This window comes from Heloderma suspectum, chromosome 3 (genome assembly GCF_057233095.1).
Source record: "Heloderma suspectum isolate Gila_16-S chromosome 3, 16-S_ref, whole genome shotgun sequence".
Lineage (NCBI taxonomy): Eukaryota > Metazoa > Chordata > Lepidosauria > Squamata > Helodermatidae > Heloderma > Heloderma suspectum.
In genome coordinates, this window is record NC_139460.1 from 323,516,930 (window position 1) to 323,535,179 (window position 18,250).

At 47.0% G+C, this 18,250-nt stretch overlaps 1 protein-coding gene across 5 annotated transcripts in view; it reads right to left on the minus strand.

Moving 5' to 3' along the window:
* Window positions 1–18,250, minus strand: part of DIS3L2 (DIS3 like 3'-5' exoribonuclease 2) — a 290,436-nt gene that overhangs the window by 165,856 nt on the left and 106,330 nt on the right. For all 5 annotated transcript variants that reach the window (XR_014789643.1, XM_084847710.1, XM_084847711.1 and 2 more), the window contains one exon: window positions 10,377–10,605. Coding sequence is in view for 4 of the 5 variants with exons in the window: in XM_084847710.1 (XP_084703836.1) it covers window positions 10,377–10,605 (229 nt within the window). In the remaining variant the exon portion in view is untranslated. The remainder of the gene's footprint in view (window positions 1–10,376; window positions 10,606–18,250) is intronic.

The window sequence follows — 18,250 nt, forward strand, 5'->3', positions numbered from 1 at the left end:
TGGAGGCGTTGGTGAGCTGTGGTGTGAAAACCTCTCTCCTCAGCCCTCTTGTGGCCTCACCAGGCCTCCTGTGGCCACCAAGGAACACCCCCACCCCCTGGAAATGTGTTCCTATCAGGGCAACACAAGATGTTAAGTGCCCAAAGGAGGTAGGGGCTTTTGCTCACTGAGGCAGGCAGAACCAGCGTCTACACTTACGTAGCGGATGATGTAGACCAGGCTTCCTCACCCTGGGGTCCTCCAGATGTGTTGAACTGCAACTCCCATCATTCTCAGCCATAATTCCCACTGGCCATGCTGGCTGGGAATTATGGGAGTTGTGGTCCAACATCACCAGGTTGGGGGAGGCTGCTGTAGACAAAGGGCAGGACATACGTCTCACCACTGTTGGGAGACAGAAAGCTGAGCTAGATGGATCCTTATAGCAAGGAACCAAATGTGTATTCATTGGAACCCAATGGAGCCTGGCAGGCTGGGGATAATCATGTGACACATGCACATAATGAGAATCAACATGCAAAAGAGTTTGGAGCCGCACCAGTGCAGGCAAGCAAATCATGGGGAATAAGGGAGACCAGGAAAAATCCTGGACAGCTGAACTTAAGAGGTGAAGTGTCAGGAGGAGCACAGAAAAGAAGCCATTTGCCAAACCAGAAATAAACTATGCCGAACCTTTGCTGTCGTGGTTATCCGGTGACCATTCAATATTTCCACCCTGGGCAGCGCTATGTTTGCAGTGGGAGATTTACTATGTTAGCTTGGGCAGGGCTTGCTCAGCTTATCTTACAGTGCAAACACCCTCCAACAGCTCCAGCCCAGCAAAACGGTGCTTTAATCCCCTTGTTTCCCTTTCGGGTGATTACCTGACAAAACCAAAAATTGTTATAGCTTTGCTGTAAAGAAAATTAGGCACTAATGGCAAGAAACCTCTCCAATTAGTTCTGTTATTACCAGCAAATTAGATCCAGCATTTGCAACGTTAGCACCCCTCCGAGATGGCAGCTTGAACCGTTCGGAGGCCTACTGGCCGTGTTTAGCCAGCATCCCCTCTGCCTGGTCTAAGATGGCTCTTTCTTAAAAAAAAGTTCTTGAAAGTTCCTTGCACAAATTAGATTAACCAGGACAGCTGAAGTGGCCAAAGCAGGCCCTTAAAGCCATCAGATTAAAACACTTATTAGCCATGACAGATCCAAAGTTATTTTTCCAGGCTTGCTGCGGCCACTGTGGAAATTTGCAACTCCCTCCAAGAAGAGCACAATTAAACATTAGCAATTCCCACTTGCAAGTGAAAATATATTGTGTTTTCTGATCCTTTCAACACATGCACACACACATTCACATCAGCAAACCAAGAGGGGGAAAGATGCATCTCCCACACTGGATGGAAACAGAACTGTTGAAAATTCTGGCAAAAGCAAAGATTGTGTTTGTATAAGATTCAAGCTACATTTTAATGCTGTATTTGGTGCTGTTAATGACCAGGGCTAGAAAACCTCACCCAGGTTCCAATGAGGGCTAGAAGCAGCGCTGTTACCTGTTACTCCCACAAATGTGCAAAGGTCAGGTGGCAACGCAGATGTGGGATGGCTCAGGAAAAGGTTTAGCATCCCTGTTCTTCCCTCCCCCGCCACGGGCACATGCACACACTGCCACCAGCATCCTCCTCTCCTGCTGCTGCACCCGCTCCCCTTCCTTCTCTCACCAACACCAGTGCTCAAGCTGCTACTCGCACTCCAGGTTTTAAAGAGCCATAGCCACTATAGCGCTTTGCTACACTTACTGGCCACAGAGGAAGGGAAGCGGGCACTGCGATGGCAGGGGATGGGCAGGGGCAGAAACAGTGAGGAGATGATGCAAGAGAAGCGGAGTGGGGTTGTGTGAGCAGCAGCTTCTCAAGGGTTTGTGTGTCTGTATCAGGAAGGCGCCCCTTTAATCCCTTGGATGCAATTGCCCAGAGGCTGCCAAGAGCAGAACACCGGGCAGGATGGATGTTTGGTCTGAACCAGCAAAGCCGTTCTTAGGTTTTCAGAAGGTTCAAGGCCATGAGGGGAAGGAATTCATGGAGGATGAGACTATGAAGGGCTATTAGTCATGATGGCTATATATTCCCTCCAGGATCAGAAGCAGTATGCTTCTTCATACTAGTTACTAGGGAACATGAGCATGAAGATGTTACTGTACTCGTGTCCTGCTTATGGGTTTCCCATTGGGGCAGCTGGCTGGCCACTGTGCGAACAGAATGCTGGACTAGGTGGACCTTCCGTCTGGTCCAGTAGGGCTCTTCTTATGTCCTTATGGCAGAGACGGGCAAATGCGGCCCTCCAGATGTTTTGGCCTACAACTCCCATAATCATAGGAACACAGCAAGCTGCCTTATGCTGAGTCAGACCCTTGGTCCATCTAGGCCAATATTGTCAACACTGACTGGCAGCAGCTGTCCAGGGTTTCAGGCAGGAGTTTTTCCATCCCTGCCTGGAGATGCTGCCAGGGATTGAGCCCTCAAGCATGCAAAGCATGTGCTCTACCCACTGTGCTACGGTCTTGCCTCATCACTGGCTATGGCTGATGGGTATTGTAGGCCAAAGCTGCCCACCCCTGCCTTATGGAGAGTAGTGAGGTGCTATCATAGTGACAAGGGGAGAGACTTGCTTAAATGGCCCCCATCTTCTGAAGCCAGCTAGGAGGTTAAGAAGCAGGACCTCCTCAGTGGTAGGAAGTCATTTGCAAAGGGAGCTACCAGGGCTGTAGTTTACTGATTTTTAAAAAGCTAGTGAAATCCTCACCACTGAAAATGCTGCTGTGGGTTGGTTTTAGCTCATTTGAATCTTCCTTGGCTGTGAAGATTCCCCAATTTTATTTTGTTTCTTAATTGCACCTATTGCAATTTGGGTTTTTTTGTTTTTAAAAATTGAAATCTCTCTTAAGATGCTCTCAACCATGAAAGTGAGATTCAAATTCTCAAGTATGTATAATAGAGAAAAAGAAAAACTTGAGAATCCCTTATTGCAGGGGTGGGGGATGTGGACTGCAACTCCCATCAGCCCTCACCACTGGCTATGCTGGCAGGGGCTGATGGAAGTTGCAGTCCACCCACATCTGGAGGGCCAGGTGTTCCCCAGCCTTGCCTTATTTTCTTACTCTTCCTTACTTCTTGAGGAAGGTAGTTTCCCAGGGTTCAGATTGGTTGAGAGAAGGTCTGAACTACACAAACAGCATGGATAAGAAGGGGCATGTCGAAGTCAGCACAGGATAACACTTGACACGACCTGGCCCTAGAAAGAACAATTCCCTGTCTATTCATCTCTCATTTAAAAGCTCAGCCTACGTTATTTGGCCTGAGATTGTCAAGTGCAGGGCACTACAGAAACATGCCTGCAGGTCACATACAATAGCACAATGCCAGGTAGGGCCAAAGTATTTCACTTCCAGCTGCCAGGTACATATTGCAGGCGGAAACTCTGTGCATGTGGAAGCTCTCTGTGTGAGACAGCATCTCCCAGGCAATATTCAAACTTATGCAGTATGGTAGCTGGAAGCAAAATATTTCTCCATACTCCTGCACTACAATGGTATACATCTGAGCTAATTGTTTTTCTTATACGGCTTCGCCCTGCACATTTTGGCAGCTCCTCCTCTCTGCTTAGGACAAACCAGGGTCTGGACTGCATGAGTTACTTGGGGAGAGGCATGGCATGGAGAATTTAATGAGTTTAGAGTAGGGATGTACAAGACTCATGTTTCTGTTTACATATTAGAAAAGGCAGGATGTAAAAGTAATAAATAAATAAATGTCCCATTCGCAATCTCCAAATGAGAATGTGAGCAGGCACAGTTTTTTTCTGAGAAATGTTCGCAAATTCCTGAATTTGTGACTGCATTCAAAAAATGCTATTTTTGTAATGTACAGTTTGAAATGCACTTTTTTTTTTTTACCAAAAATACACCTTTTCACGCTTTAATGGGGGAAAGTGTGTATTTTTGAAAAAATGTGCATTTTCCCCATTCAAAATGCGCAGTTTTCCTGTTCGAACGAGCCAACAGGTAAAAAACAAAAAAAGGAGCACGCCGAAATGGGCTTCAAAGTGATTTTCAGAGAATTTAGGCAAGCTCAAAACTCGCTGGTTCTCCCATCCCTAGTTTAGAGCAGCATTGCCCAACCTGCTGCACTCCATATGTGTTGGACTACAACATCCATCATTCTTAGCCAGCACTACCAGCCATGCTGTCTGGGAATAACGGGAGTTGTAGTCCAACACATATGGACAGCACCAGGTCGGGGAAGGCTGGGTCAGAGGACAGTTGCAGTGCACACAATTTGAGATAACACCGATTTTGTAGAAATGGGCTAGATATTCGCAGGTGTTTTTTTCTGCAGTCCACAAGGGCCAAAGACCTGCCTGTCAGATGTGAGGTCTTTAGTTCACTACAGAGCCAGACAAAGGCAATGGGAGAGAATTTCTTGGGGATATAAATACAGGCAGAAGGCAACTGTGAAACCCACAAAAGCAGCAAAGAGTCCAAAGCTAGTAAGGCAGTATGCAGGTTTCAAGGAAAGGCCGAGACAAGAGAAGGTGGAGCAGGGAAGCAGGCAGGTAATGCAACTATAAGGACAGATACAAGGAAGGGCTTCTTCATACGGCGCATAGTTAAACTACAGAATTCGCTCCCACAAGACATAGTGGCCTCCAATTTGGATGGCTTGAAAAACGGATTAGGCAATTTAGACAAAAGGCCTAGCTGAGATTCGTAAGCGTCTCTTTAAGACAACCCGATTCCTCCTCGGTGGCCACATTCCATCTCTCATAGATCCTCTGGCAAGATTGAACTTTCCAGCTGCACAGTCATTATAGGGCCAAAGGCCTGCAAGCACAATGACACAGCCATGTCTGGCAGGCAAAATATGGAACATCCCATACCAGAGCCGGGAAGCACAAGACAAACGTGTCTAACCACACCAGCCATTTACCTGGAAGTGCAGAGGTATTTCTCAATAAAAGGTTTAGCTCACCTTGCCTGGAAAGACCCGCCACAAGAATTGCAAAATACAACCTGCCTCTATGTGTGTGTGTGTGTATCTGTGCATGCACAAACAGGCACACACACAGAGGGAGTGCATCAGCCAAGCCAGGGCAAACAATGTAAACCCAGGGTGTTTCATAACACCATCAGAATGCTCCTCAAAAAGAGAAAGACAACTTCCCTAAGGGACTTTCCTTCCGACTCTTTCTTAAGAAATTCCCCCTTGCCATCGCCAGACTTTCTAGGTTCCTCAATTTGCTGCCCCCATACAGTAAAGGGAGCTACAGAAGAGGTTACAGGAATGGGGAATCCTGCATGCAAAACACAAAAATACAGGTAATAAATCCCATCTTAAGGCTGGGGGATCTGAACAGGAGGTAGATCTCAGAGCTGGGACAAATCCACATACTAGGGCCAGCCTTAACAAGAAAGATATGTGAGAGCCAGTATGGTGTAGTACACGAGTAGACAATGTGTGGCTTCTGCCACCCCCAATATAAATAACAAAATGAGCGGTCATTTTGAAGTCTTGTTCATTGTGAACTGCCCAGACAGCCTCAGCTATTAGGCAGCACAAAAATGTAATAAATAAAATAAAGTCACACTTTTAGTGCTCCTTAACTACTAAGGAGCGCCAAAAGGGTCAAAACTGGCTTGCAAACAAGCTAACGTTGACCATTTGAGCACTCCGTAGCCACTCTGGATGCCATTTCTTTATTTTTAAAAAATATATATTCTGTATTTTTTCAGCACTGAGGTGCAGATTGAGGAGATTTGGTGCAAAAATGGCACCGCACCCCCCCAAAGTTGCCCACTCCTGGTGTAGTAATTAGAGTGTTGGTTCAAGTCCCTGTGTGGTCATGAAGCTCACAGGGTGACTTCGGGCCAGTCACTGACTCTCAGCCTAACCTACCTCACAGGGCGGCTGTGAGTATAAAACAGCAAGGAGGAGGCTCATATATGCTGCCTTGGGCTCCTTGGAGGAAAAGGCGGGACATAAATGTGACAAATAAATAAGCAGTCAATTCAAACAGTCGATGCCAGAAGGGGTGCTGTTTTCCTCCCTCAGTGTGTAATTTTTAAAAAGTAAACTCCCACCCAGAGCAAGAGGCTCATTTTGACTTTCCACTTTTGGCATGAAAATATCAAAGGCTGTGACTACAGGTACCTGGCCAACATCTTTTCCCTCAAACCTGAGTAGAGCCAATGTCTAAAAAACTGGATCTCTGAGCTGAACACAGCCTATGGTAATTATAGTGGCTTTTCCATTTTGGTCCTTTCCAGACCGAAATAAATTATGTTAATTTGCAGAAAGGTTCTACTCTTAAAGGCGGCCTAAAAATAATTTAATAATAATTTAATTAAATACAATATTTTATTATTACGTTATTTATGACGTTTTTTACATTCCGCTCTTCATCATAGCGCGATCCTAGGATAGTCACAATTTACAATATACTATCATTAGAAAATCCAATAAAATATATCAAATCAGTCAGTGTCAAATTCAATATATGCTGCCCTTCAACTAGTTCACTCTGATACATAAGCCCAACTGTTAATAAAAAGGATCGGAAGAAAATATTGTTTTCCACCTGGTACAGAACATTAGCCAATGTTGGCATCAGTCTAACCTCTATAGGAAGGACATTTCACAGCTGAGTTCTGCCACTCAGAAGGCCCTATTATGACTTCTAGAAGTCCATACTTCATTTGGTGATGATATAAACTAAATAGCCTCCCTAGCACATCTCAAGTTGTAGGCAGGATGACTGAGGGTAGCCAGGTCCTAAACCATTTAGGGCTTTTATACATCAAAAACAGCACCTTGAATTGGGCTTGGTGAAAAACAGGCAGCCAGGGCAACTCTTTAAGAAAGAATGTTATATGGACTCACACAGCCGAACTAGACAACATCCTTGTGGCTGCATTTTGCACAGACTGTAATTTTTAAACTGTCTTCAAGGGCAGCCCCACGTGGTGTGCACACCTTTTCTATACCTGTTAGCTATGTAAATATAAGGGTTGCTATGAAATACACCCACACCCCATATCCTCGGTCCAGTACTTGAAGTTCTGCTTAGGTACTTCTGGTACCTGTGATTTCACCAGGCATTAAGGACTAGAAGCTTACTTTTCCAAATGATTGTCAACATTCTCCAAGTGCTCAGGTACGCACCTCCTGCCAAATTCAATTTGTTTCCCAATTCAGTGACAATGATGCAGAACTTACAGGACCCCATATTAATATTCCTCCCACAAGTCTTTATATAATACTCCCACCAACCACCACCACCACACCACAGGAGGTGGTGATGACCACTAACATAGATGGCTCTAAAAGGGGCTTAGGCTAATCCATGGAAGAAGAGAAATCTATCAATGGTTACTAGTCATGAGGGCTTATCCACAACTTCCAGATGCAGAGGCAATCTGAGGTTGAGTACTAGATGGTGGGGAGCAACCGCGGAAGAGAGCTATTGCCCTCATGGACCATTTGTGAGCTTGCAGAAGCATCTGGTCGGCCCCTCTGGGAAGCAGGATGCTGGACGAGATGGACCCTTGGTCTGATCCAGCAGGGCTCTTCATACAGTCTTAGCACTGTCCAATGGTTCAGCTGATCGCGACGGAACAGCTGTTGAGGGGAGATGCTGGCACTCAGCGTCCTCCGTAGCCAATGAACGTGCATAAGTAATGCCAAGGACAGGTTGGGGAGCAGCCTATCCCGTCCTGTCTGGGAAGCTTGCTTTGAATACCGAGAGTCACAGGTGCAAGAAGAGCCCGCAGGATGCTCTCCTGAATGAATGGGAGGTGCAGAACAGCACAGCTGCTCGATTGTGCCCCGAGATACGGAAGTGGACAACCTCGCTGAAGTTCCAGAAAGGCAAGAACAAGGAAGCTTATAATGAAAACTGTTACTGGGAGCCCTTTGCTTCTAGGCACAGCTGCTGTTTCGACTTGGCTCTCCAGCAGGGTCAGCCCTGGTTAGTGTTTGGATGGGAGACCACCTGGGAATCAGGCTTCCTGCACTGAGCAGGGGGTGGACTTGATGTTCTCGTAGGCCCCTTCCAACCCTATGATTCTATGGTTATATGGTGCCCTTCAGATGGGTTGGACTACAACTACCAGCAGCCCCCAGCCAGTCCAACCCATCTGGAAGGCACCAGGTTAGGGAAGGCTGGGTTAGCTGGAGCATGTGGGCAGCACTGCTCTTTGAGGAGGGATGGAGAAAGCAAAAGACTCATTTGGAAAGAGCTAAGGCTAGCAAGGGGGAAGCATTTAATTCATTGTGTTTACAAACCAGGAGAGGCCAGAGAGCATTTCCGAGCCAAAGGGGTCACTCTCAGCCCAGGCCGGCGTCAGGAGAGAGTGAGCTGGGTGCTCCCCCTGGCCACTGAACGGAAGGGGATGCTGAGCTAAGCACAGCGGCTCAGTGTTTGTTGAGTGTTCTGTCTGCAGTGAGCTGGGGCAGGAAAAACCCAGTAAATGCCTTCTTCTCAAGAGTTCTACAGGTTGCTTGGTCACCAGCTTTACAGTGTGTTTCCTTTTCAATTCCAGTTTGATCTCATCTGTTCTGGATAAAGATCAGTGGATCACAGCTCTACTTTGATAGGTTTTTCAATTCTGCACCAGGCACACACTTGAGCAACAGTGCAAAACTGATCAGGGAGGGCGGGCACGGAAGGCACTGCTCATCCAAGGGCCGGCCCTGCTCTTGGCTATGTAACAACTGCTCCCAGGGCGTGTTGCTAAGGCTTCCTTGGCAGCTTCAGAATAAAGAGAGCTTGCGCGGCATTTTGACTGCAGCTGAGCCCAACTAAGCTTCTGTCATTTCGAGGCCTACATGTAGCATCTCCTATGCCTCCCCTGAGCTTGGGCAGATTGAAAATGTGAGGCTCACTGAATTCTCTACATGCAATGAAAACACAGGCAGGGAGGCCCACTAAGCTGCAGCACCTCTTCTTACCACCGGTGCGAGACCAAGCAGTGCACACATCTCTATCAAAACGCGGCTACCTGAGCAGCAGCACCCATGTCTGGCAATGCTTCCAGGGAGAAGTAATTCATTTATTTTTCACACTTGCACAGGAGAGAAGGGACTTCTATTTGAAGCAGGAGTGTTGAACCTCTTTCAGCTACAGGACCAATTTCAATTTCAAAGAAGCTTTGGGGGTTACTTTCCAGTGGCGGGCAGGTCAAAAGGCAGAAGAAGTGGAGCCCAAAGGCAAATGGGGTGGGTGGGTGTTTTTTTACAAAAAAAATGCTATTATATTGTAGTTTAAAGCACTTACTGCCAGTAACTGAGCCTTAGCAGAGAGGCCTTTCCACAGTTTAGAATGGAGAAAATACTTCACAAAAGCCAGATTGAAAATGTGAGGCTCATTGAATTCTCTACATGCAGTGAAAACACAGGCAGGGAGGCCCACTCAGCTGCAGCACCTCTTCTTACCACCGGGCAGGTGGATTTGGCCCCCAGCCTGAGGTTCCCCACCCGTTTTAAAGCATGTTCACAAACAACAAAATGTTAGACTCCTCCCCTGGGTGCAAACACTATTGTTGCAAAGGGTGGGGGGGAGAATCTTGTCACCTTGAAAACACAATTTTGCAAGAATGCACCACCAATCATTTCAAAAATGTCACTGCGGGCAAGTCACCACACCAGCTACCTGGTGTCAACAGAAACAGTCAATGGCTTGTTTTAAGACAAACGCTTTGTTAAACACTTTGCCTTAATTGCAACAACAATAACAACAACAACGGAAGTACATAAGTGGAAGAAAAGTTTATGGGGTATAGCAGGACCAAGGGCATGGGAAGTGGGGCAGGGAGTGGAGGAGACCAAGGAAGCTTGTGACTCTCCAGCTGCTGCTGCTGCACTGGCCTGGGAACCCCCAGTGCTTCTGAGCTGTCTAATTCAGACGTCCTGAGCATCCTGCAGGTGGCAGTTCTCGTGATCCATTCTACACTGCAGAGTGGACCACAAGAGCTGCAGAGTTTTTTCTCCCTGTCTTGCATGGGGACAGCCTGGCAGCTGGACCTTTGCTCTCTGGTAACAGACTGAGACAAATGTCTTCTGAGAAAGAACCCTGCCGGACTCCTAATTCAAGCCGCCCGGATACACACATCCACAGGAAAACGTGCTCAGGCGACACATTTTGCGGATGGGTCCGTGTCTGTTAAAATGTATAGGGGCCCTTCCACTGAGGGGGGAACACGCACTTGGAGGTCCAACATGCCACAGCAGAGACCACTGCAGTTCCACTCGCCTTGCTGCCCTGGCTTTAAAGGGTAACATGAGGGGACAGGGGAGAAAACACTCTGATGGGTCAACAATTTAGGGCTGAAACCTAACTCACTCTTTTCGACAGCCCCCAGGGACAGGTGCTTGAGATCCTGGACCTCTCTTGGGCTCTCCTGCTCTCTTGCAGCATCGTTGTCATCAAACTGGGCCTCTATAACGACATCAGGGCTGTCAGCATCCCCTTTTCCTGGATCAGGAAGCATGCAGGTGACTGGAGATCTCCCAGCGGTATCCGCTCCTTGAGCAGCTTCCGCTTCACTCTCACAACCATCTGGCTTGTTTACCTGAAGAGCAAGGAAGGAGAAAAGTTGCACTCTGAATCACATAATGAGGAAGGGCCAACTAGCAGCCCGCTTGCCACATTTGCCCCAGCCAAGATTCCTTGCAGCGCCCTGCTCTGCCATGCACCACAACAGGAAGCAGTGCGCAAATAACTTATGGGGGTTTCTCGCCCTTCATCACAAAGGCCTCTGGCCCATCCTCTCATTTCATTCTGAAAGGGGTGCCTGCCAGTGAGAAGCAGCAGCAGCAGGCTGGATATGGACCGGCCAGCAACAGTCCAGAGAAACTTCAGGTGGAAATCAGAACCATACTGGCCAAATCTGGCACATGGGAGACAAACACACCACCTATGACTCATCAGGTTGCCATCCTAGCACAAGAAGATACCAATTACGTGGAAGTCACCAGGCCGGGGAGAGGGGGTGTGAGCAGAGAAGGTTTTTCTCTCCATTAATCACTCACAGCCTGAAATGGAAAAACTGGGACTCGAGGTGGAGAGGCAGTGAAAACACCCCTGATGAAATATTTTCTCTTTCAGAATAATGAGAGAAAGGTTTTTAATGATGTTACAGTCATTCCAGCATGGCTGCAACATCCCTGGATCCAAAACTCAAACTGAGTGAATTTGTTCCTGCCTTTGACGAAATTACCAAACAAGCAACAAACACTCTCAGGACTTGATGCTGGAAAAGTTATTTTCAACGGTTGCAGAATACAGAACATTCTCAGGGATTTGTTTCAGGCTGGGAGTCTGCCAAACATTGTGGCCCCTGAAATAGGGTGGAAAGACTGTTGACCACATATGCCAGCCTTCCTAATCCTGGTGCCTTCCAGAAGTGTTGAACTACAGTGTCTATCATCCCCAGTCAGCATGGACAGGGGCCATGCTAGCTTGGGATTATGGGGGTAGTACTCCAATACACCTGGAGGGCCTCAGGTTAGGGAAAGCTGGTGGCCTCTTGCCTCAGATTCCTCCATCTTCTGCATCAACAGAAAAAAATGCATGAATGTTTTAAAATGCAACACACACACCACTGAGAAAACAGAAACTATTTTTTTATGGTCATGCAAGTCATCCATTTTATGTCTATGAAGCTCCAAGTGAAAGAATCGGAAGCTATGGGCGCTTCAGCCACCAGCTCTAGTTACAGAAATACACTTGGTTGTGCTACAGATGTATTCACTGGGATGTAGCAGAACATAATTCAAAATCAACAAGGTAAATGTGGTCCGGGATAGCAAAATTGTATCTACAGCCATGGCAATGACTGCTGTGCATGATGCTGATATGCTAATGAAGAGTTCAACATTATTAAAATATTTAAATTGAATACCTAAATCTACTGCTACTCCTTAGTTACACTATCAAGGTATTTATTTTCTGGGCGTTTCCCTCTAAAACTATGAATTTTGTTCGTTCCCCCATGATAATGCTGAGCTCTGCATATTGTTTTTAAGCCCAGAGAATAAAACCTCTCCTTTCTTTACTACAATATTGATAGTTTCTGTTTTCAACATTTATTCTTTCTTGTTTTCCACAAATACACTTATACCGCAATCCCAGAAAGGCTAGATAAGCAAGAATTTCTAGAGCTCTTGGAAGAGCCCTTTGCTGATGGTTAAATGTGTTTTCCTGTGGAAGCCTGCTACAGGCTTGTCAGTTGCCGGACTACTGACGCAACCCAAGGGAGGGTGTCTCTCCTGAGTTTAAAGCAAGGGGCTCAACAAGGAAAGGATCTGGGCTGTTCGACTCACCTCGCTGAGCATCTAGAGATAAGCGAGCCTGTTAACATGGAGCAAAGTTGCTGCCACCTCTTTTGGGTGGAGATAAACATTCTTTTAAAATTTATTTTAATGCACTTAACTGTGGACTAAGCACTGCACAGTAAATGAAGAACCACACATCCCTGCCAAAATGCTCAGAACCTGAAAAAGACCAGATACAAAAGTGGAAGGGGGAAGAAAGGAAGGAAAGATAAGAAAAGGGGTCAAGTACACCCAGTGCCTGAGAAATAGGCAAAGTGCAACTTGTAAAGAAGCACACTTAACCAATAGTTGGAAGGTACTTAAGAATATATATTAATAATGAGCATACTCAAGAAATGTAAGAACTGCCTTGCTGGATCAGGCCAGGGTGCAACTGTTGCCAGCAGAAGCCAGACAAATGCCCCCCAAAAGTTCACAAGCAGGGCAGGAAGGTGACTGACATCCCATTCTGACTATCCCCAGCATCTGATACTCAGAGGTAGGCTACCTCTGACCTTGGAAGCTCCATTTCTATATTGTAACTCATAACTCAAACTGGCTCTACCACCCCCCAACTCCCACTTTCCTAAAGTTTGCTATAGGTATTTTCATCACAAATCTAGTGTGATTTGGGCAAAGAATTTCAGGCCTCCTGTTTCTGACTTCAGGCCCATGAAGTATAGGTCTGTTTTCCTCAAGCTGTGAAGTCTGCACCTGGGTTCCCTTCCCTTCTATGTGGTCCTTGGGGCAGGTAAACACAATGCTCGCTGGGGCTAAATTACACATCAGTCCACACTCTCTGCAGCTTGCAACGTCCACAGGGCTCAGGCGGAAGGCAAAGCTCTCTGTACAGAAACATAGCAAGCTTACGTTCTCTGAAGAGCTAAGCCATTGGTTTTGCTCAAGCATTGCTTGAGAAGAGGTGAGAGTACTTTGGGGAAACTAGGTGATTCACTGGAGCCACTGCCTGGAATGATTGATCACCTGTTAAGTAAACTTCAGGGGCCATCCAGTTCAGGTACCCAGCTAGACGTAAATGGACTGATGCCTCTCTTTGTGTTTTGCATGTTGAGATACGTGCTGTTCTTTTAAGAGTCAAATCCAAAGGCACAGACCAGCCTTCCTCAACCTGGCACTCTCCAGATGTGTGGGACTGCAACTCCCAGGATGATGGGAGTTGTAGTCCAACACATCTGGAAAGTGCCAGGTTGGGGAAGGCTGGCCTAGACCAAAGCAGTCTGACACCTTTCTTCGCATTTTGCACACCGGAAAACATGTTGTTCTTTTAGGATTCAAATCCAAGGGCACAGAGGTCCCAGAAAACGACCTCCAAAATAAAACAGCGCATAAAGCCAACAACCCAAATGGCAAGATTTTAAGTATCTGAAGCCCAGTTCCTTGTGCAGGCTAGGGCAAACATTTCCAGAGAGATGCCCCATACTTGCCCTTCAAGTACCTGTTGAAGGGGTAGGGAGGGGCCCATCACTCAGCAGCGAAGCACAGACTTGGCAGGCAGGAGGTCCAGGGTCAACGCCTGGCACCTCCACCAGACAGAAACAGCTCAGGTAGCAACGTCAGGAAAAAATTGTGCCTCTGACCTGGGGGAACTGCTGCTATAAATTGAGTAGTCTCATACAGTCCTATAAAAATTATGACCAAATGGATATTTCCCACAATACAAGACCAGTATCTCAGGATCATCTGCCGAGAAGAAGGGCTTTTAATAATACCTTCTCCTTCAGAACTGCTATTTCTATCGACCAGAAATGCCTGTGCATGATTTATGAAGGAACACCCCCGTTCAACTCCCTCTGTGAAGAATCCCTAGCCCAAGCTTTGACCATGTCCCCTTCAGAATCCTATATTCTGTCAAGAATGGTTCTCATAGAGGCAGATGGGCTGGGCCAAAGGAGAAACATGCAAAATTAATAGGGGGTCCTAAAACAGCTGGTTAACAGCGTTCGGTGCACCTCGGTGTTCAGTCATGCCGGCCACATGACCACGGAAGTGTCTTCGGACAGCGCTGGCTCTTCGGCTTAGAAACCGGGATGAGCACCGCACCCTAGAGTCAGACACAACTGGTTGGGGACACCTTTACTTTTACCTTTTTAAAACAGCTGGTAGTGGCCTGATGAAAATCTAAAGGGGGGATACCAAGGAAGGGAAAAGAGGCATGTTTAAAATGCTGTGAACTGTGTTCTCTTGCTCCCCCCACCCTTTCCAGGCTAACATGGAAATCACAGTAGTTAGTGGAAAGTGGTTGCACAAGAATTAAAAAGGTAAAGGTAAAGGTGTCCCCAACCAGTTGTGTCCGACTCTAGGGTGTGGTGCTCATCTCCATTTCTAAGCCGAAAAGCCAGCGCTGTCCAAAGACGCTTCCGTGGTCATGTGGCCGGCATGACTGAACACCGAGGTGCACGGAACGCTGTTACCTTTCCTGCCGAAGCGGTACCTATTTATCTACTTGCAATTTCTTGCTTTCAAACTGCTAGGTTGGCAGGAGCTGGGACTGAAGACAGGAGCTCACTCCATCACGTGGCAGTCGGGTCTCGAACTGCTGTCCTGCCGACCTTCCGGTTTGCAGTTCAGCATCTTAACCGCTAAGCCACCGTGGCCCTAGGCAAAGGAAAGGTTCCTCCTGTGCAAGCACCGGGTCATTACTGACCCCTAGAGGAACGCCGCTTGCACTAGCGTTTTTGTGGCAGACTATAGCGGGGTGGTTTGCCATTGCCTTCCCCAGTTGTGACTACCTTTCCCCCCAGCAAGCTGGGTACTCATTTTACCGACCTTGGAAGGATGGAAGGCTGAGTTGACCTAAGCCAGCTACTTGGGACCCAGCTTCCTCTGGGATCAAACTCAGGTCATGGGGAGAGCTTCAGCTGCTATACAGCCACCTACCACTCTGCGCCACATGAAGCTCTGCACAAGAATTAGAAGTACCTAATTGGATAATACCTATGGCATCACTGAGAAGGAACACAACCCTCCCTATGCCAGCACCAATTTTGTGGATTTTTGAAAAGTTTTAGTTTATTGCAGGTCCCTGCTGTACCACAAGAATGCTCATGCAGCCCATTAAAAAAATAAAACAAGCATCTGCAACGTGGCAATTAACTGGATGGCTGGTCCTCACAATGCTGTAATAGTTCTGCTCATTAATTGAATTCTGGGATTTAGTGAAAAATTCAGCAACTCAAATATCTGAACTTCAAAAAAATGAAATGCAGGTTTCTAGCCCCAAGGCTTAAACATGTGCAAATAATGCCTAGTAAGATCTCACAAGCCAGAATAAGGGACTGAGTGGGGTTTCTGGTGATCATGGGGCTGGGGGCAGGATGGAGCGGCTTGCTTTCCCACCCACCCACCCACTGGCTAACAAAAGCAGAATAAATTACACAAATAAGCAGAGGTGCAAAGGTAATAAATTTGTGCCAGTGGCAGCATTGAGCTTTTCTTTGCACAGAAAGTAGATTACTGTGATGCAGTATTTTCAAATGTTGTTGTTTTAGCAGAGTATACACAGCCCTGGCCTTTGAAGAAACAAAACTGTTGTGATGCTGTACATTCAGAAGCACAGGTTTGGTGGAAGAGACAGCATTCTGCCTTGGACTTCCCCAGACCAACAGCATCCAATCAAGCTTATCCAACGAGATTTTAGAACAGAGTGGATGAATCCTCGCTGAGGACCTCCAGCCCACCTTTCCCCGATGCCTCCACCAAAGCCATGATTTGAGGGCACCATTTATCCCAGCAGCAAAGGCGGAGTGAAGACCACCACAGCTCATAAGAAGAGCCCTGGTGGATCAGACCAAGGATCCACCTAGTCCAGCATTCTGTTCGTACAGTGGCCAGTTGTCAACCAGGAACCCACAAACAAGACATGAGTACAACAGCACCCTCTCCCCTCCCCATGTTCCCCAGCAACTGGTGTACATAGGCTCACTGCCTCTGGCACTGGTAGCACACAGCCCTCAAGACTACTAGCCATTGATAGCCTTTTCCTCCAGGAATCTGTCCAGTCCACTCTTAAAGCCATCCAAATTGGTGGCTATCACTGTGTCTTGTGGTAGCGAATTCCAAAGCTTAACTCTGCACTGTGTGTAGAAATCCTTCCTTTTATCTGTCCTGAATATCCCACCAATCAGCTTCATGGGATGACCTCACTGGGTTCTAGTATTATCAGAGTGGGAGAAAAAAAGTCTCCCTCTCCACATGCTAAAAGCACCAAGCCCAAATGGAGTGCAGGAGGTGGACCCTGCAGCAATTAGCAGCATTTCATTGGAACGGCACCACAGATTCCGGTTTTTATATACACACACCGCCTCTGGGAGTGTCACGCGTTTATGAAACTCAAATTTTATTACACTTCATGTTTCTATTACTGCGGCTTGTACATGCAGTCATAAAAAGCAATACAGCTATAATTATTAGGGAGAAGCCATTTCGGGTTGCTAGCTCAGGCAATTTGCCATCCTTCTCAACGGACCCCGTCAAAAGAGAACGTGCAGCTCCTGCCTGTTATAGGCTTTGCCTGCGTCAAACATTTCCTATAAAGCAATTTCACACTTGCTCGCCCTGGCCAAAGGTGCACAGCAGGAAATTGCTACCGTGTAAGCAATTAGTACTGCTCGCTGGTGCTCTTTCCCAGCTGTGGGCTATTGCTCGAGTGGTCAGTTGTTTGACCTCCTTTCTGTGTTCCTGTGCTATGGTGCAATCCAGCAAAATATATTCGAGGTGGAGCAGGTTTCACTAACACAGAGACCAGTGAAGCCTGGAGTTTAGACCAAACTAGGACTCGATTCCATAGCCCAGAGCATCAGCTTAAGGTGCTCAATGCAGCCCTACTGCTGAACCTAAACAGTTCCCATCCTGCATGCTGCCCTAATAGGAGACTGTTGCAGGGACCATGTGTGAGCTGCTCGGAAAAGAGCAAGGTGCTGAAGAATCTGAGAGTAGCTCAATCTGCCATCAGAGATCTTCATATGTTCTTGCCTGTTTGGGGGGCTTTTTTGCCAGACTGCCTAATTCCTCAAGATCAGGAGTGACCAAGTGCTGCTATTTTTTGATACCAGTTTTGACTCGCAAGGCCCGTAACATTGCTTTCAAGAGCTATGATGGGCACGGACACCCATGCCTTTAAGGGTAACCCGTCTTCCTGGGTTAAGTATGTCATGCCCTGGCTGATAGCTACTCAGAGAAGCAAGACAGCACTGGATGTATCTCATACAGGTTTTTATTGTGTTGCCATCTCCCAAAAGCCAAAGGACCACTGCCAATCTATTTCATGAGGGGATGGGACATTTTGAGCAGTACGTTCATTCCGCAGCTGCAGCAAATGACCTCATACCACCTGTTAGATGGCACTGACTTTATTATCAAGTCTGACCAGCCATGAAAGGGTCAGGTTGTCCAGCAAAAGACACTTCCTTAGGTAGCCCCCAGACCACTCTCTGGAGAAAGGAGCAGCCCCCCAAAATACAGAGCATTGCCCCGAAAATGCAGAACACCTCTTTCCAATTTTAAACAAGCACTGACCTCCAAGTTTCCAGTTTAGGGGGAACATTTTGAACAGACCATAATCCTCTCAGAAGGGGCCCTGGGGGCAAAGAGCCAGCTCACAGTCATAATTAATAGCATGAAAGAGGAGTTGGGAGATGCAACCTTGAGGAGGAGCAAAAGAAGAACCAAACCACTAGAGGGATCTCTCTGGATTATGCTCCAAGCGCACTCAAGGAGGAATTTATTTTACCCACGGATAAACCTTTACAATGGAGTGATTCAGGCATCATTAGGTAGTTGACAAAATCCAGGCTCACTTACACTTTGGAAGAACATGACCTTTCTAGGACTGCTTCAAACAGTTAACTTTTAATCCCCAGATCTTAAGCGTGGAAAGGAAAA